The sequence below is a fragment of the Alexandromys fortis genome, unplaced genomic scaffold (assembly GCF_014885135.2).
Source record: "Alexandromys fortis isolate MF-2015 unplaced genomic scaffold, M_Fortis_MF-2015_v1.1 scaffold_12, whole genome shotgun sequence".
Lineage (NCBI taxonomy): Eukaryota > Metazoa > Chordata > Mammalia > Rodentia > Cricetidae > Alexandromys > Alexandromys fortis.
Window position 1 is genome coordinate 15,751,474 of NW_026067937.1, and position 17,665 is coordinate 15,769,138.

At 53.0% G+C, this 17,665-nt stretch overlaps 1 protein-coding gene across 2 annotated transcripts in view; it reads left to right on the top strand.

Annotated features, from left to right (window-relative positions):
- Nucleotides 1-17,413, top strand: part of Cd82 (CD82 molecule) — a 279,488-nt gene extending 262,075 nt beyond the window's left edge. For both annotated transcript variants that reach the window (XM_050146890.1, XM_050146889.1), the window contains exons 4-10: nt 3,508-3,580; nt 7,391-7,515; nt 7,626-7,700; nt 14,639-14,752; nt 15,807-16,001; nt 16,220-16,303; nt 16,581-17,413. In XM_050146890.1, coding sequence (XP_050002847.1) covers nt 3,508-3,580; nt 7,391-7,515; nt 7,626-7,700; nt 14,639-14,752; nt 15,807-16,001; nt 16,220-16,303; nt 16,581-16,658 — 744 coding nt within the window. In that variant the 3' untranslated portion in view covers nt 16,659-17,413. The remainder of the gene's footprint in view (nt 1-3,507; nt 3,581-7,390; nt 7,516-7,625; nt 7,701-14,638; nt 14,753-15,806; nt 16,002-16,219; nt 16,304-16,580) is intronic.
- The last annotated feature ends 252 nt before the right edge of the window (nt 17,414-17,665 follow it).

Here is a 17,665-nt window from a genome sequence, read left to right on the forward strand (position 1 = left end):
AGGTCAGGATGAACAGGCCAGCTGGTCCTACTAGGCCTCAGGTCCTGCATTTGGGGCATCAGTCACAGAAACCACCTATGCTGGGCACACAGAGCATGGGAACTGCCCTTCCCAGCCTGGCAGGGGATCTAGGGGACAACTGCAAGGCAGACAGAGCAGGTGGCATTACAGACACTGGCCAAGACCCAGGCCAAGACCCTTACAGGATAAGGCCAGCATGATAGTGCTGTATCTCAGGCCTTGGAAATTGGAGAAAGGAGTCAGGGTCGTGTTAGGTGAGGCGCAGGACCTGGGATGAAGGGCACACAGTTTTTTCTCTTTCTGTCTTCTATGCAGTTTGGGAGATACAATGGGAAAGGTCAATGAGCTAGTAGAGAAGGAGAGAAGGCTGGACGGCTCGGCTGGGTCTCTCCTCTGAGCTGCTCTAGGCTGACACATGGGACCAGAGGCCAGAGAGCTGGCTTGGTAGGTGCTAACTGGCTGTGTATGGGCCTAGGTGCTCATCTAGCTGGACAGGGGAGGGAGGTGGGGACAGCACCTATGCATTCCTTCCCCATCACTCCTCCAGCGCAGGGCCACAGATTATGAATTTGTGACTTCTACCCAGGACAGTTCAAAAATATCTCCAAAATGCTATATCCTTACTGAGCATGTGCAGACCACTTCTGCTCACTGGTCCCGGACATTGCAATATGGCCACTGTGTGTATAGCATTTCCCACAAGTGTCAAGTGTCGTAGGTCATATAGAGCAGATTTAAAGCATGGGGGTGAATTTGGGGTTGCTGCTTGGTTGGTAGAGTACTAGGTACTAACCACAAAGGACTAGGCCCAAAGGCAAAAAAGGCTAGCCATGCTGTGGTCACATGCTGCTCGGCTGGGGACAGAGGGTTCCTAACTGAACCAAAAGCTTAGTTTCTGGCTGCCTTGCTAGCACGATCTGTTGAAGGGAGCTGCGGGATGCGTTCCTGCCACCCAGCTCCCAGCCGCCTGGCTAGCTTATACCCCGAAATAACAACACACAAACTGTATTCTTTTAAACACTGCTTTGTCCATTAGCTCTAGCTATTCTCATATCCCAATCAACCCATCTCTAATAATCTGTGTAGCACCAGTCTTACCAGGAAAGATTCAGCATGTCTGACCTGGCAACTTGCTTCATCACGTCTGCCCCAGAGAGGAGAGGAAATGGCTTCTGAGTTCACTTTCCTTCTTCCCAGCATTCTGTTCTGTTTACTCCGCCTATCTAATTTTCTGTCCTATTAGGGCCAAGGCAGTTTCTTTATTTAACCAATGACCTTCCTCCCCTTTTTCTGTTTAAACAAAAAGGAAGGATTTAACTTTAACATAGCAAAATTACATATAACAAAACAGTTATAAAGTAAGAATTACAGTTACAATATTTATATCTATTGATCTTTTATCATAACAAAGGAAAACAACTATAACTATCTATCTATTCTTCAACTCCATCAAAGACTCCAGAAGGATATAATATTACCTAAGTAAATGAGAAGTAAGCAACTTACAAAACTCTAGAAATGACAGAGACATCTCGCTGCCTGAACAGTAACCCAAAGTTCCTCTGTACAATTGGGGCATCCATCTACAGCCTACAGGCCCATAGTATCCAGCAGACATTTCAATGAAGCAGGAAATTTCAAAGGCAGTTCAGTCACTATCTGCTGTGTCCTGCAGAATGTCTCGCAGACTCTTTCATGAATCAGGAACCAAGAAAGATAATCTCACCTTTAGGCAAGTTCAGCAGTCCTCTCTCTGCAGGTTCTCTGTGTCCAGTTCATGCACTACCACTGCCTCCTCATGCTGGGTTGCAGCATGCATGCACAGCATGTTCATCATGCACAGATACTTAAGTGGGTGCTTATGGGGATTTGAATGCAGGTCCTCGCAGGTCCTCTCAGGTCCTTGCAGAGCAAGCTCACTGAATTATCTTCCCAACCCCTCAGGAGGTTTTTCTAGTAAGAGATCAAAGGAAGTCATAAACTAAAGCTCATTAAAAAAATTCAAGAATTTGTATTTCTTTTATTTAATGATACAAAAACCAAAGTCTGGCTTGATATATGTTCATAGTTTTCTAGAATGTTTGCAATCCTACGGACTGGCGATCTAGTCTAGCAGCTGTGGTCACTGTGTGGAGCATACTATGTTAGGATGGGGTGCTTGTTTGCTTTATGATAAACAGTAGGAGCAAAAGCATTGTCAATGGAGAGGGTTATTCCACCTTACACTTCTAGGCCACAGACCATCATTGAGGTAATTCAGGGCACACACTCAAGACAAGAATCTGAAACAGGCCAGACAGTGGTGGCACACATTTAATCCCAGAACTTGGGAGGCAGAGGCAAGTGCAAGACCAGCCTGGTCTACAGAGGGAGTTCCAAGACAGCAATACTACACAGAGAAACACTGTCTTGAACCCCCCCTGCTTCCCAAAAAACCCTAAAATAGAAACCATAGAAGAGTGCCGCTTGCTGTCTGCTCGCTCACTCACAAGATCATCAGCGAGCTTTTCTCGTACACTGGCTGGAGGATGGTGCTGCCCACAGTGGGCAGAGCTCTCTGCATCAGTTAATGACCGAGCCCCACACATGCCCACAGGCCCATTGACATAGCAAGTCCTCCAATGGAGCTTTCCTTTCAGTTGACTCTGGGCTGTCAAGTTGCTGACTACGGCAGATGGCCAAGCTTCGTTCCAGCCCATTTCTTCCTTTACGCTCTGAAACAGCTTCTCTAAGTTCTCTGAGGCAGACTCACAGGAAACAGCTTCTCTAAGTTCTCTGAGGCAGACTCACAGGAAACAGCTTCTCTAAGTTCTCTGGGGCAGATTCACAGGAAGGCCATGGTGCCCCAGCTCAGCCTGCCTGTCATCCAGTCAGGTTTGGTATCAGGGCTCCCTAATTGAATGTCGGGGGGTGCTGATTGGTAGCCTGGGGAGTAGGCAGGGCCAACTGATCGGAAGTGAGCTCCAAGAACTTTTCAAAGACATTGGTAGAAACATCTGGTAGGTGGGTGACAGCAAACCGGGGTGGAAGGATCTCTGTTGTGGCTTCTGATGCTACCTGATGCCATTCTTAGTGCTCGGGTTGGTAGAAGTTACTGTTTACGTGTTCCAAAGAGATTCCCGTAAAAGTCACAAGGATGTTAGATCACACATGTTAGATCATACATGGCTGTTCAGAGGACCAAAGACAGCCTGTCACATTCCAGCGGTCACAGCTGCAGTTCTTCTCCCTTGGAGGCACTTTCACTGCATGTGGCATTTTCTTCTGGAAACTTCAGTTCCTGGGAAGAAGGGCATCAGTGGGGGCAGTGTGTGTGTGTGTGTGTGTGTGTGTGTGTGTGTGTATGGCAGAAGGGATACCCTGGACATTCTCAGGATGGAGGAAACACCTGTGCATCCTCCTACCCTTCCCTCCCTTGCTGGGGCCTCAGGGGCAGCTTTCTGACCTACCTTTCCGGGCTTCCGTTGACTGCCCCTCTCCTTGCAGCTCCTGGGTGCCGTGATCCTGGGCTTTGGGGTGTGGATCCTCGCAGACAAGAACAGCTTCATTTCTGTCTTGCGTAAGACACCCCCTGCTGCACAGACAGCCTGCCCTCGAGGGGAGGGACGTACATGCACAGCTGCCCTTAGGGACATGGCCAGCTCCTGTTACTGACTACTGCATGGGGGACCCTTGCCAGGGCTCCGGGACAAATTCCTGCTCACAGACAGAGCCCCATTGTCTGCAGATGCCTGGGTGACTGGGCTGGGGGTGGAGGGACTCATTCTCGTCACCCTCAGGAAAGCCTCCCACATCCTCTGTCCCTGTGTTTGACTGCACAGTGAAATGTGGGCTGCAGTTGGTCCCCTCCTCAGAGGACCACAGGGAGAGCCAGGAGTGGCAGGCAGCCGGGTGCACACAGGGTCCTAATCCCAATAGTCCTGTTCTGTTCCCACGGAATGAGTGAAGGAAAAGAGCCGTTAGGACACTGAAGTTCACACAACTCCTGGTGGTGATTTGTAAGACCCAACCCGGAGTTCTGATCCTGAATGCAGCCCAGGGTGGGGTGAGCCTCCATGCAAGGTCCCTCCTGTTCTTCAGAGGCTATAATGCCTGACCTCCTTGCCTCCTTCCTTAGGAGGCCCTCATGACTGGCTGTGTTGGCCTGTCTCAGTTCCGGGTGGGGAGGGGTGGAGTCTGCCAGGAGCTCTCTGTGCCAGCCATTTCCCAGTGAGTGGCAGGCCCTGGCTCTCTTCACTTTCAGCAGCTGTCCCAAGCAGCTGGATTGAACTCTGGCCAATCTGACAGCTGTTTGATTTAAACAAGACAGAACCTGACTGGGACATAGACAGGAGGGTCTACACCTTTTTCCAGGTTCCCAGGGCCAAACATTCCTCCAGGAGGTGGAAAGGAGGAGTGATCCTGTTGTGAGCTGTCAGTGTCCGGGTTAGGGTTGGGTGGGGTTTCTGTGCCCACCCTCACCCCCAATGCCCACCCACAGGGATAAGCTCTCCTTAGAATCAGTCTGGCTTAATGGGTCCAGCCCACACCCGGTAGGCATTGTGCCAGGGTGCAAAGTCTGCAGGCCATCTCATTTCTGCCTGCATTCTGCCCTTTGTGATCAAGCTTCTGACTCTCCATAGCTCTGTAAATTCCAGGCCCAGGTTGTACCCATCACACACCCACCTACTGCTGTTCTGTGTTACAAACTCTAGGGGCTCAAAGGCAGCCAGGCTCAGACACGCTGATCTGTGAGGCTGGGGCAGGTGACTGTTAATGCTCTCTAGATCAGTGTGGGCTATAGGGTAAAGCCTTATTTCAAAAAAAAAAAAAAACCACAAAAATCAAGGTCAAAATACAAAGAAAAGAAACCCTGATCTAGGAGCCCAGGCACTTGGGGAAACGGAGGCTCATAGAGGCCCTGCTTACAAGGGAGAATCAAAAAGGGGATGTAGGGCTCCTGACTTGCTGTATGACATAGCTGTCCTTTATCTAGTTCCCCCCCCCCCCCGCCGCTGTGAATCCCTACTGCTGGGCTCCATTCCCCCCCCACACCATCCCCTTTTATAGAGAAAAAAAATCCTAAGAACAGGAGGAGGGGTAACTGCCTGAGGGCACACAGATAGGGGTAAGGGATGGCACCCATGCCCCAGCCCTTGCACCATGTGATTGCCATGTCCCTCAAGGTGGCATCTTCAGGAGAGAAAGCAGGTGGCCATGGTTAATAGGAAACCCTGGATCTGGGCCAGTGGGTGGGGTTCAGTCGTCACAGGTCTGCTGTGTGGTCCTTGGCAGGTTACTTTGCCTCTCTGCACTGCTTCACCTACAAAACAGGAATGGCAGCAATGGGCCTCGTGAGGTCATAGACCTTAGAATCTCATTTCTAAAGTGGGGCGTGGAGATAACACGCCTGTTATCTCAACACCTGGGGGTTGGAGGCAAGAAGAGCAGATGCTGAAGACTATCCTCTGCTACAGGGAAATTTCAAGGCCAGCCTGAGCTATGTAAGACCCTGTCTCAAACAAGCATAGCAGAAAGGCTCCCTCATTTCCATGTGGAGCCTTTAGGATGGCTTTGAGTGGTTGTGTAAGCAGTTTAATCCCTATGACCACAAGACACTGACCAAAGTCCCATTTCCCAGAGGAGGAAGGAGGAAGTGGTTTGCCACCAATCATGGCACGCTGGCAGAGACTGGTCACCTGAATGGCTGCCCAGCCCTTTCAGTTTGTATGGCCTGCTCTCTGTCTCCCTAGTCCCTGATGGCTGAATCAGACACATTCTCTCGCTGTACACAGGGCAAGGGCATTTGTCAGTTGCCAACTCAGGCTGCTCAGATTCAGTCAGACAGACTGAGTGGAGACAACAGGTCTTAGGGTGTCACAGGGCTGGTTCCCTGTACCTCAGCTTCCTGAGTCTCAGGGAAGCTCTTAGGGAGACCGGGGTGTGACTTCTACCTCCCCAGACAGTGCTGGCGTGTGCACAGGGCTTTAGTCCAAGGGCCTTGCTCTGCATGGTCTGGTGCCTGGCACCCTTTTTGTCCCAACCAATCTGTCTTCTGGAAGCCAGACTGGGGAGCTGATGGCCTCTTCCCATCTCTGTGACCCAAGAATGTGAGACCAATGTGAGGAGCTCCACCCCAGGAGTTGCCACGCATCCCAGGAGACGTCCCCAAGCTTCTTGGAGGCTCTGAGTGGAACTGCAAAGAAGCCGGCCCCAGGACCAAGGAGGGCGGGCCTGGGCTTTCCTGTGTCCTGGAACATTACCTAGGTTCATGGGGCCTTCTGCTGCCCAACCCAAGCTGCGTCTGTTTCTGAGGACAGTGCCTACTCCGTCCCACTCTGCAGGCAGCACCCTGATGAGCAAATAGTAAGACTGACAAAGTAGGTCTATGTCCCCTGCGGGAGACCTGAACTGGCCCTGACTGTGCCCCACTTCTACGGCACCATGTGAAGGATTCCTTCTCTCCAGCAAATCTCTCGGCCCCGAGGCCCTGTATGAATCTGGGTCTCAGAGGTTCCTCTAGTCAGGCATGGTGGCATGTCAGTGCTCAGAGGCAGAATAATCAAGGGTTTAAGCCTAGGCTGTAGCAAGACCTTGTTTCAAACAGAAAAACAAAACAAAAAAGAATTCCCCTGTTGTGCTAGCCACGGTGGCTCCCCATTAATCTCAGCAGAGGCAGGCTGATCTCTGTGAGTTGGAGGCCAGCCTGATCTACATTGTGAGTTCCAGGACAGACAGGGCTGCAGAGATTCTATCTCAAAAACAAAACAAAAAATTCCAAACAGTAACAATAAACAAACAAAATGCAGAGTTCCCCTCTATCCTCTGACCACAGGCCCCACTTTCCCTCATGAGGTCTGCCCAGCTCCCCAGTGCCATTCCCTGGTGGGTCCCCATTTCCCATACAGGCACCAGCTTTCCCAGACATGCCGAACTCCCTGCCCTTACCTCTGCACCTCTTTTGGCTTTCTCCCTACAAAGCATACTGGACCCCGTAGTAGCTGACATCTTCCAACCCTCCAGCCTCTCCCTGCACCATGGTCCTGACAGTTAGGGACACCATCAACAGGACCCTGTGTTGTCTGCCCCCTGACTCATATGCTCCTCCAAATGTCAGCTTGCCACGCGAGGCCTCCCAGGAAATGCAACCCGAACTCTCCCTTTCTGCTTTCTGAGTCTCCGGGTTCAGGGAAAATCAGGCGTGAGGTGTAGATAGCAATAGGAGGAAAAGTAACCTTGGGCTGGATGAGAGCGGAGTGCACAGGACCAAGAGAGGGTGGGAATATGGCTGCCCCCACCCCAGCTCCTGAGAATCAGGCAGTAGCCCTGGGCTCAGGCTGCCTTTGCCCTGAGGCACATGGCTCACTGGGTGGATGCCCTTCTCCTTCAGAAACTTCTTCCAGCTCGCTGCAGGTCGGGGCCTATGTCTCCATCGGTGTGGGCGCCGTTACCATGCTCCTGGGGCTCCTGGGCTGTATTGGTGCTGTCAATGAGGTCCGCTGCCTGCTGGGGCTGGTGAGTAGGCCCCTGAGCCTGTGGGGCCCAGAGCCCCAGGTTGGGAGTTCTTCCTGGGATGGGACGACACTCCTGGGTCCATAGTTAACTCTGTACCTCTTTGTCCCCAGTACTTCGTGTTCCTTCTGCTGATCCTCATTGCACAGGTGACTGTAGGGGTCCTCTTCTACTTCAATTCTGACAAGGTGAGCAGCCATCCCACTGCCAGTGGGTGAGGTCCACTGAGGCTGGGACCTTGGGTATGGGGTGGATAGGAAGCCACTCAGTTGTCACAGCCCAGGAGGTCATAGACAGCCCTCTGCACAAGGACACTGTCCCCCTCTAGGGGACCAAGGCTGTGAGAGCAGCCAGGCAGAACTCTAGGGTTGGCCTTGGCAGGCCTCTGCCCCTAGGAGACCTCTTGGTGGCACTTGTAATTGAATGTGGGACAGTGTGTGTGTGTGGGGGGGGAATCAGAGCCTGGGATGGAATCTCAGATGCTGTGTTGCCTTAGACTAACCACTTCCCTCTCTGTGCCTGCCTTACCCTCAGTCAGCAAGGACTGTTGATGTGCCGATCCCGGGAACCCACCAGAGTGGGCAGGGCTCGGGGAGCTGCTGGCACATGCAAGCTTTTTGTCACTAAAGCACTTTCATCTGTCTGCTGCAGATGAGGCCAGGGAGGAGCCTGTTAATGTTAGTGCTTCATAAGCAGAGAATTGTTTGGCTCTCAGGATGGAAAATCAGACTTACTATAGCTTAAGCCCAAAGGACATTTGCTACTGATGTCTCCAGAACTCTCATTTAGAAGCTCAGAGACTGACTGGTTGGGATGGATGTTCTCAAGCATGAAACCTCCTGGTCACAAGGTGGCTGCCACAGCACCAGGCACAGCATTTTCCCTGCTGTGACAGGAAAAAGAGAGGGCAATGCCAGCCAAGGCCTTGGCTTTTCTCAGATAGCCTCCCTGCACTGGATCACAAAGGCACCTGGGAAACTTAGCATGAAGCTTTCAGCCTGGCTGTTGGGAATCATGACTGCCCAGTGCTCAGGTCTGGGCACCTGCTGGAACCATCCAGAAGCTTCCATGTTGACAGGTGGAGAAACGAATGTTTTTTATTGAGACAGGGCCTTACTGTGCAAACCAGCCTGACCCAGAACTCAGAGATTCATCTGCCTCTGCCTCCCGAATGCTGGTGTTAAACACATGCACCACCGTGCCTAGAGAAGTGGATGCAGAGGGAAACACTGGCCAGTCACCAGGACCCCAGCACCTCTGTGGCTGGGTCCACACAGGCCACAGCCATGCTGTCACCAGTCACCAGCCAGGTCACTTGAGATGCAGGGTCCCACCAGTGGGGAAATCAGGGAGGCCCAGGCTCTCTGACTCCCTCCGGAGGCCCCACTGGGGCCCAGCTGAGCTCTGAGACCTCCCTCTCACCCTGCCATGTCCGAGCGAGGGGTTCCTGTGTGGCTGTAGGTCCCTCTTGGAAGCTGAGAACATTGGTCCAGCGTTCAGCTTTGCAGAACTGAGAAGGAGCCTGGTGCTGTACACACACACACACACACACACACACACACACGAGTTTGTCATTTGGTCATTTCTTAAAAGTGTGCAGATCAGAGAGGGGATCATTTTCAGATACAGGAGCTGAAGCACAGAGAGGTTCACACAACTAGTGAGCAGCAGAGGCAGGGTGGAAATCCAGGCATCTGGGTTCAGTGATCGTGCTGATACAATAGTCACCACAGTGGTTCCTTATCTCAGTTAGCTTTGGTTTATAATCCGTCCCCAGGTGTTCACCAGGTGCGCTGCACAGAGGGTTCCCAGCATGGACAATTAAAATGAGAGAGAAACCGGGCAGTGGTGGCACATACCTTTAATCCCAGCACACAGGAGGCAGAAGCAGGTGGATCTCTATGAGTTCGAGGTCTACAAGCCTGGTCTATAAGAGCTAGTTCCAGGACAGCTAGGGCTGTTACACAGAGAAACCCTGTCTCAAAACAAAACAAAACAAAACAACAGAATGAGCGAGAAGAGCGCATGTGCCAAGAACAGAGCTGCTGTTTCTGAATCTGGACAGCGGAGGGCTAACCTGAGCCCTGGGCCTCCAGGTGGCCAAGGCAAAAGAGGAAATGGTAGGGTTATTAGATGAAAGGTAGCTCGCTTGGATGTCAGACAGGAAGCCAGTGGTTAGAGAAGGGAAACTCCGTGCAGGGTCAGGTACTCATTCCTTCCTTGTGTGGCTTTTTGGGAGCCCAGTCAGGGTACATTGCAATGAAATTAAGTAGGAAGCTGGTGGCCTCTGCAGGGAGCCTGAGCCACCTTCACCCTCACCCCTAGGGGAGCCACCATCTCATGGTGATGCCAGCAGCACCCTCTAAGGGGACACCAACCCTATGTCAGGGGTCAAGCTTCAGATTTACAGACATTTCCCATCCAAGAAACAGAGGTTCACAGGAGCCGAGGTGAATATGGCCATAGTCACCCACTTAGCAGTCTCACAGTGACTTCCCTAGGGTCCTTCTGCCTGCTGACCAGCTTCTTTGGTAGAAGTCCAGGAACCCACCTCCAGGGGCCTCCAGGCCTGGCCCAGGGCTGGCTGAAGAGTTGGGCCTTGGCTCTTTCCAATGCTGTGTGCCTCACAACTCTTCCTATGCCACCTCAGGCTCCACACCCCACTCCTTCATGCACACAGTGGGGATCCCCTGAGCTGGATGAGGTTCTGCTCCTGCACCCCTGAGTTGGAAGGAATATAATTTCCACTCTCGGCACATTGTAAATCTCAGAAGGAGACTAAACATCCCTTGGTGGTGTTTATTCCTGAAGATGGCACAGCTGGGCAGGTGGGGCAGCGGTTCTCAGAGCAGAGGAAGAAGCCTTCTAGAAGATGGACTGGCCTCTCCTCAAGGGTGCATCAGAACCTGGTTCCGAGACTCTGGGTGGGAAGTCCCCCAGCCTTGTTCTTCCTCAGCTTCCTCTTCTGTGGAGCCACTCTCCCTTGGGTGTGTCTCTGCAGGAATGTCCTCTGAGACAGCAGCTGCAGACACTCAGTGGCAGTGTGGTTCATGAGCAGGATACCAGGCCCCTGTGCACTGTAGCTGGTGTCCCTGGGGAAGTCAGTGGGTCCAATTGTGCTAACGTCCCAGATCCTTCTGGGCTGTGACATGTCACCAACCCTGTCTGGTTGTTCTGAGACTGGGTTTCATATCCTCCAGGCTAGCTTCGGAACTACTTTGTCCCTAAGGATAACGTTAAACTTGTGATACTTCTCTCTGCCCTTCCAAGTGCTAGGAGTACAGTCACATGCTTCTCCCCACTCCCTCCCACCTCTCACCCCCCCCCCCAGTGTTAGTCAGTGTGGGGATGAGACCCAGGGCTTTGTGCATGCTCACAAAGCACTTAGCCACCAAGTCACACCTCCAGCCTCCCCAGCACCTCTGTAAGATTTGGATGCTTCAAGATCTCCCAGTGCTGTGTGGACAGTGGCAAGGTAGAAGGTGTGCAGCCTAGGGCTCTTGGCTGGCCAAATGTCATGGCCTCACTGACCTGGAGACTGCTGGGCCTGGTAAGGGCTCAAGATAGCAGCTACACCCACTGTGGGCAACGTTAGGATAGGCCAGGCTGGCTGAGCAAGACTTAGGGTGCAATCACAGGAACTTACTTGATCCTGTGTAGTTAAAACTAGGACTTGAGGGGACCGATGCCAGTGAGACAGTAAGAGACTGATAAAGTATGGGGAGCTGCTTGCTAAGAGACTTCCAACCTGTGGCATGCTCTTGTAGGGCACTACATTCTCCGTGACAGAAAACATTTAAACAGAGGACAGGAAGGCACGGGAAGGAATCTTAAGTGGGGCGGTGTGCTGTGCCCCTCCTCCATCCTCCGCCATCCAGATGGTGACAGCACTCTACCTGGAAAGATCACAGCACAGCCTTGGATGTGTGGGGAGTGTGGGGGGTGAGATGGGTGGGGTGTCCAGGTGGAAGCCTCTATGATCATGGCAGCTGCCCAGATCTGGGGTACAGAGTCTGCTGCAGGCTGGCTGTGTGACCCAGGAGTCTTGGGATCTTATTAGGAAGAACGATTTGAAGTGGGAGAGGATGATGACACCTGGGGGCTTGACAGCATCCCAGGTTCTGACTAAGAGGACAAGAATCTCGGCTCCAGAGCTGTGACAGCGCTCAGTCCCTCACTATTGCTGGCTCGCTCGTCTGTTGGTCCTCCCTCTGAGGTGGCTTGTCCCTGAGGAAGCCTCTCAATCCACTCCACTGGCACAAGAGGTGCACACACAGGTCTCCAGACCCAGCTGTGTCAGCCACATCCTGGACTACAGGATGCTGGGCGACTTCCACGGAAATCACCGACGTGGTGGGAGTCCCCCAGGGCCTCTCTCACCTTCGGCTATCTGTGACGGTGGTGGAGGAGATAGGGAAGTCCAGCCATCATGCAACCATTCTGGGAAAGTACAGAGCCCTGTGGCCATAAAAGGGAGACCTACTGCAAGCGAAGGATGCGGACATGGTTGGGAGACGGGCTTTCAAGGCCTGGGGATTATCTCCTAACCAGAGGCTAGAAGTGAGGTCCAGGTGGTCAGGCCAGTCAGACTCAAGACCTTCAGGCAGACAGCCCAGCTGTGGGGCACCCAAACCACAGGATGCCGCTAAAGTTTTTCTGACCAGCATGTGGTTGAATGCTGAGGAAGCTTTGTGGGTGGCTGGAAATCTGGGTCCAGGGTGAGAACAAGCCCACGTCCAAACTTCAGTTCTTGCCTGTGATCATGTGACTTGGCTAAGTTCACATACCTCTCTGGGCCTGTGGTGTGGGAACAAGGATGGTTCCTAGGCCATGGGCCTGGTGGAAGGGTCAGGGAATAGCTCAGTAATTGTGTTCTGTAAGTCAGCCGCTGATGAACTGTGAGTTGAAAAGATTTGCAAACTAGAATTCTATGATGCTGTTTCTATGCTTTCTCTTTTTCTTTCTGTGGTTTGTTTGCTTGTTTGCTTTTGAGTCAGGGTCTCATGTGGTCTAGGCTGATCTCAGAGTGGCCTAGCCATGATGACCTTGACCCTGACCTGCCTGCTGAAGTCTGAAGAGCTGGGGTTACGGATGTGTGCCAGCATGCCCAGTTTATGCAATGGTGAAGACTGACCCCAGGTTGACCTAGGCAAGTTCTGTACCAGCTGAGCCTCATCTCCTGATGTGGGAGTGTCATATATCAATCTGTTGATTTCATTGGCTGAGCAATAAAGAAACTGCTTGGCTTAGCTTAGAGCATAGATGGGAGGAGGAAACAGAATAGAATTCTGGGCAGAAGAGGAAGTGAGGTCAGACTCTGCTCTGCTCCCGGAGAGACCCGACAGCTCTGCTGGAGCAGAGACGCCATGCTCAGCTCTCCCGGGTAGACGCGATAGCTCTGCTCTCTGAGGCACAGGCGATGAAGATGGATGTAGGCTAGAATCTTCCCGGTAAGCGCACCTTGGGGTGCTTACACACATCATTAGAAATGGGCTAGTCCAGGTGCGAGAATTAGCCTATAAGGGCTAGAGTTCATGGGCCAAGCAGTTCTTTAAATGAATACAGTTTGTGTGTTGTTATTTCGGGCGTGAGCTAGCCAAGCGGCTGGGGTGTTGGGGACGCAGCCCCGCTGCTCCTATTTCAACAATCTCCAGTCCGTGAGGCTCTTTGAAGCTTATGCCAGGAGCTTTCTGCGAGGGAGGGATGCAAGACCACTGCACTGGTGCCCTGGGTTGAGGAGGGAAGTAGTGAGCAGCCCAGATTGCTGGCGCAGCTGAAGGAGGTGGGCATCCTGGGTGCAGCACTAAAGGCTCCCTTTGGGGAAGAATATATTAAATGCTGACATCAGAAAGAGGGGCATGTGTGACCTTCCTAACTTCCAAGTGTGATTTTTCTTGGCCCTGCATAGGTAAGTAGGTAATGGTGGCCAGCTTGTTCATGCTGTGTAAGGGAAGCCAGCAGGAACTGCTCAAGTGCTTCTTGAGGCCATGTCTCCACCTTTGCGGATCTCGCCTCTCTCTGGGGCAGAACTTTTGCACTGCAGCTAGCCCCAGAGTGAAGTGAGACTCGAGAGGTCGCCATGCACTGCTGGCTGTCCATGGCCGGCGTCTCCTGAAGCCCTCTTCTGCCTCACACTCCTGGGCTTCCCCACACCGGATACCAGGGTGTATCTCAGCTGGGTGAGGACTGGTCAGAATATGGGCTGTGAAGTGCTAGGGAATGGAGGGCCACCATGAAGGGCCAGGCAGCCCTGCAGCCCACCCTTCTCACCGATGTGAGGCCCTCAGCCTCATGTGGTGCTGCTGACTCTAGAGGAGGTTGAGTGGCTGAGGCTGAAGCAGGCTTCTGGTTGGGCTCCCTCAGCTGCCTTCCCGGCACTCCCAGTCCTTTCTGGAGAAACTGCAGCCCACTCCACAAAAGCAAGAAATGCTCAGCCTCTTATTTTTGCTTTCTCTAGGAAATAGGCTTCATGCTCAGTCTCTGTGAAGACATCTAACTTCGCTCCAGCTGTTGGGGGCTCTAGCCAGCACCCAGAGCCAGCCCACACCCCCACAGTTGAGGAAAGAATATAGATGAACCTGTGGTGCCAGCACATAACCCTACAGGACAAGGAGGGCAGGGAAGGGTAACAGAGGGCAGAGGAAACACTGCATTCTGGAGAGCAGGCCCAAGACCTTCTGAGGAAATGAAGTTTGACAGGGAAGCCAGCCATGTTCATATACAGGGGAGCAGCATTCTGGGCAGAAGGAACAGCACACACAAAGAGCAAGAGGCCTTGTATAATGGAGCACAGCCGGAAAGAGAGGAAACCAGGACTGGGAAGACCTGGACAAATGGTGTGGGACCCTGCAAGTCACTAAGAGGACATTGACATGTTTCCTGAAAGGTGTGCGATGCCACAGGAGGCTTTTCAGTGTGGACAGGAAAGATGAATGGTTAAGGGATAGACCACATGTAGATAAGGTCAGCACTGACCAAACAGGCACCAGGAATTAGCAGGAAGGTGGTCGACATGATCTGGAGCCTTGAGTGTGACCTGGGATTGCTATGGGGAAGGAGGTGTTGTGTGTTAGCAGCTTCGAGGCTCAGGTTCAAGGCCATCCCTGACCCTTACATCCCTCTGCAGCTGAAACAGGAGCTGGGCAACATAGTGATGGACATTATTCAGAACTACAAGGTCAATGCCAGCAGCAGCCGCGAGGAGAGCCTGCAGGAGGCTTGGGACTATGTGCAGGCGCAGGTAAGGATGGCTGGTGGTGACACGTGGGTGGTGCACACCTGCAGTGTGATGTCTGCACAGCGAGGATGTGTGGGGATGGAACACAAGTGCCCCTGGCCCCCAAGCACAGCCTCGGAGACAGCTCCTGGGCTCATGGGCTGACTCTTGTTTATTGGCCCTGGAAAGGTGGTCCCTTCCAGGTGTCACAGAATAAGCGAGGCCTCCCTTTGTCTGCTCAGTGGGAAAGAGCCTGTGAGGCCCACCCCTGAGGCTCCAGCCTTTCTGTCAGAACTGACAGCTGGGGAGACAACCTAGAATTCAGCTCCTCTGTGCATGCTTGGAGCGCCCCCTTCTGGCTACCACAGGTCTGAGCTTGGGTGCACGAGGTGGCCCAAAGGATGTCAGAATAGATACTAGTTGCTCCCATTTGATCCCCAAAGGGACGCGCAGATAGCAGCTTGAGCTTACATCCCAGAAAGGCTTTCTGCCCTCTGAATGAGAGCATTTTGTGACAGGACAGAAGAATCGGTCCTGTCTCCTTCTTCTCTGACAGTCAGGGAGTCAGCGCCAGATCTCAGCTGCTGGTGCTGAGTGAGCACTGAGAGGCAGCCCTGGCACTGACTGTCTCTGGGCTCTCTGTACCCATCTGTGCACATAACCTGCCTCACCCCATACCGACCTTAGCTCCTGTTCTTCATTTGTGGAAACCTCGGCTCAGCTTGAAGTGGAAGAACCGGGGTTTGAACCCAGCACCTGACCCCAGACTCCATGCTCAAGCTTTGCCACCTGCCAGGCCTACACCCCATAAGCTTGTGCAGACTGGTCTTGCCCTTGAACTCACCTCCTCCACCCCATATGCATTTACTGACTGCTCCCTGTTGGACTCGCTGCTGTATTTGTAGTTTGTGCTACTTCTCAAAAGCCTCCTGATGCATAGCACCTAAGTTCAGCAAACAGGCTACACTTCCCCAGGGGTTCAGGGGATGTAGAGGTGGCCAGTCTGAGTCTCCCCGGAGGTGGGCTGCTTGGGATGGGCTGAGTGGTGGATCGAACAGCCTGTCCCCATTCTGCACAGGTGGAGTGCTGTGGCTGGACCAGCTTCTACAACTGGACAGAAAACTGGGAAATCCAGAACTCGACAGAGCTTCTGTACCCCTGCTCCTGTGAGAAAGTGCAGGAAGAGGACAACCAGCACATTGTAAAGAAGGGGTTCTGCAGCAACAGCACCCTGGACAGAAACAACCCAGACGACTGGCCTGTGCACGAGGAGGTGCGTCGGTGTGGAGCTGGTGGTCACCCGGAGAGGGTGGGTGCTCCAGACATTAGCCGTGCCCAGGCCGGCACTCGGGCTTCTTTCCCTCCGCAGTCGCCTCCCTCTTTGCTCACACCATCATCTACGTGCATATGAGGGGTCTGCTCATAAGTCAGGGAGCCCTGGGAAGGCCTCCTGCTGCGGGGCATGTAGGCTGACATGCAATCTTCCCACAGGGGTGCATGAAGAAGGTGCAGACGTGGCTGCAGGAGAACCTCACCATCCTCCTGGGCGTGTGTGTCGGTGTTGCTGTCATTGAGGTCTGTCCCTCCCCAAGCCTTCCCCTGAGCTTTGTTTCACATTCTCTGCCCCACCCCCGCTTGCACTGATATCCTGTGGGGTTGAGTGGTGCCCGGACTTCTAGAGGTGTGGTGACTTCAGCCCATCTAGCTGAGTGACACCAGACAGGGCACTGCCCATCTCTGGATCCCCTTCAGCACCCTGCCTGTCTCAGGTGCTTGTTACTGGAGTGTTGAGCTGGGGGCTAGGGTCCTGGGACCTGGGCTGGCCATGCTGACTTCCATTTGTCCTTTCCAGCTTCTGGGGCTGCTGTTGTCCATCTGTTTGTGCCGGCACATTCATTCTGAAGACTACAGCAAGGTCCCCAAGTACTGAGGCTGTTGGCGTTCCCTCTGTCCTGTGTCTCTCCACCCTCAGCCTCCCATGGGGCCTCACTGGCTCTTTCCCCCATGGCCTATGCTCCATCCAGCACTAAGGCCTCTGGCCCCTCCTGAGCAAGGGCCGTGTCAGGGACTTTCTGGGCCTGGACCGTACTCCCTGCCTCTTTGCTTCCAGTATGGGGTCCCGGATCTTCTGTGGCTCTTCCTCTTACTGTCTGGGGTCTCTTAACAGCTTGAAATGACTCCCAGTGTTGCTGTACAGGATGGCTGGGTCCCCACCCTTAAGTCATATTAGATTAAATACCATGGAGGGTGGTTGTAGTCCCCATGGATGTCCAAGGGTCAGGCCACAGGAAAGGTTAGTGACTCCCCCTACTACCTTGATAATTTCTTTATGGGTTTAACATGTTTCTGTGGGAGACAGCGAGAGTAGGCAGTTCTTCCCCCACACCTTATAGTCCCATCCCCAGCAGCTCAGCTCAGCAGGGGTTGGGGGACTACCCCAGGCAGCCTCTAGTGAGTTCTTCATTGATAAGGGACCCAACTGCTTATGGACATGGGTATCTCAGGTATGGCTCAGGACCTGAGTTGTCTGTGGACCAGAAAAAGAGGAGCTGGACTGGTGTTTCTCGGCAGCTGTTCCCTGTCCCCTGGGCTGAGGGTGGTTGAGGCTGTGCCTTGCAGGGTTGGGAAGGGGCCTCCATGTGCTCAGCTCTGAAATCAACTATTAAATGAGGATTTGTAACAATACAGCCTGAAGTGGTGGCGTCCTAAATTAGGGGATAGAGAGGACATGGTGGTGGCTGGAGGGAGACATGGGGATGACCCCAAAAGCATGATATGGAGTTCCTGTGTTCACCTTCACTGGTCTTCCTCCTCAAAGACCTGGGTCCATGTGCTTGGCAGTGGGTTTGTATAGAGCCAGGAAGCCACAGTACAGCTGACCTCTTTGGAGCACCAGGTTTCTATTAAGACTCACAGATAAAAACTTTTCATAACAAT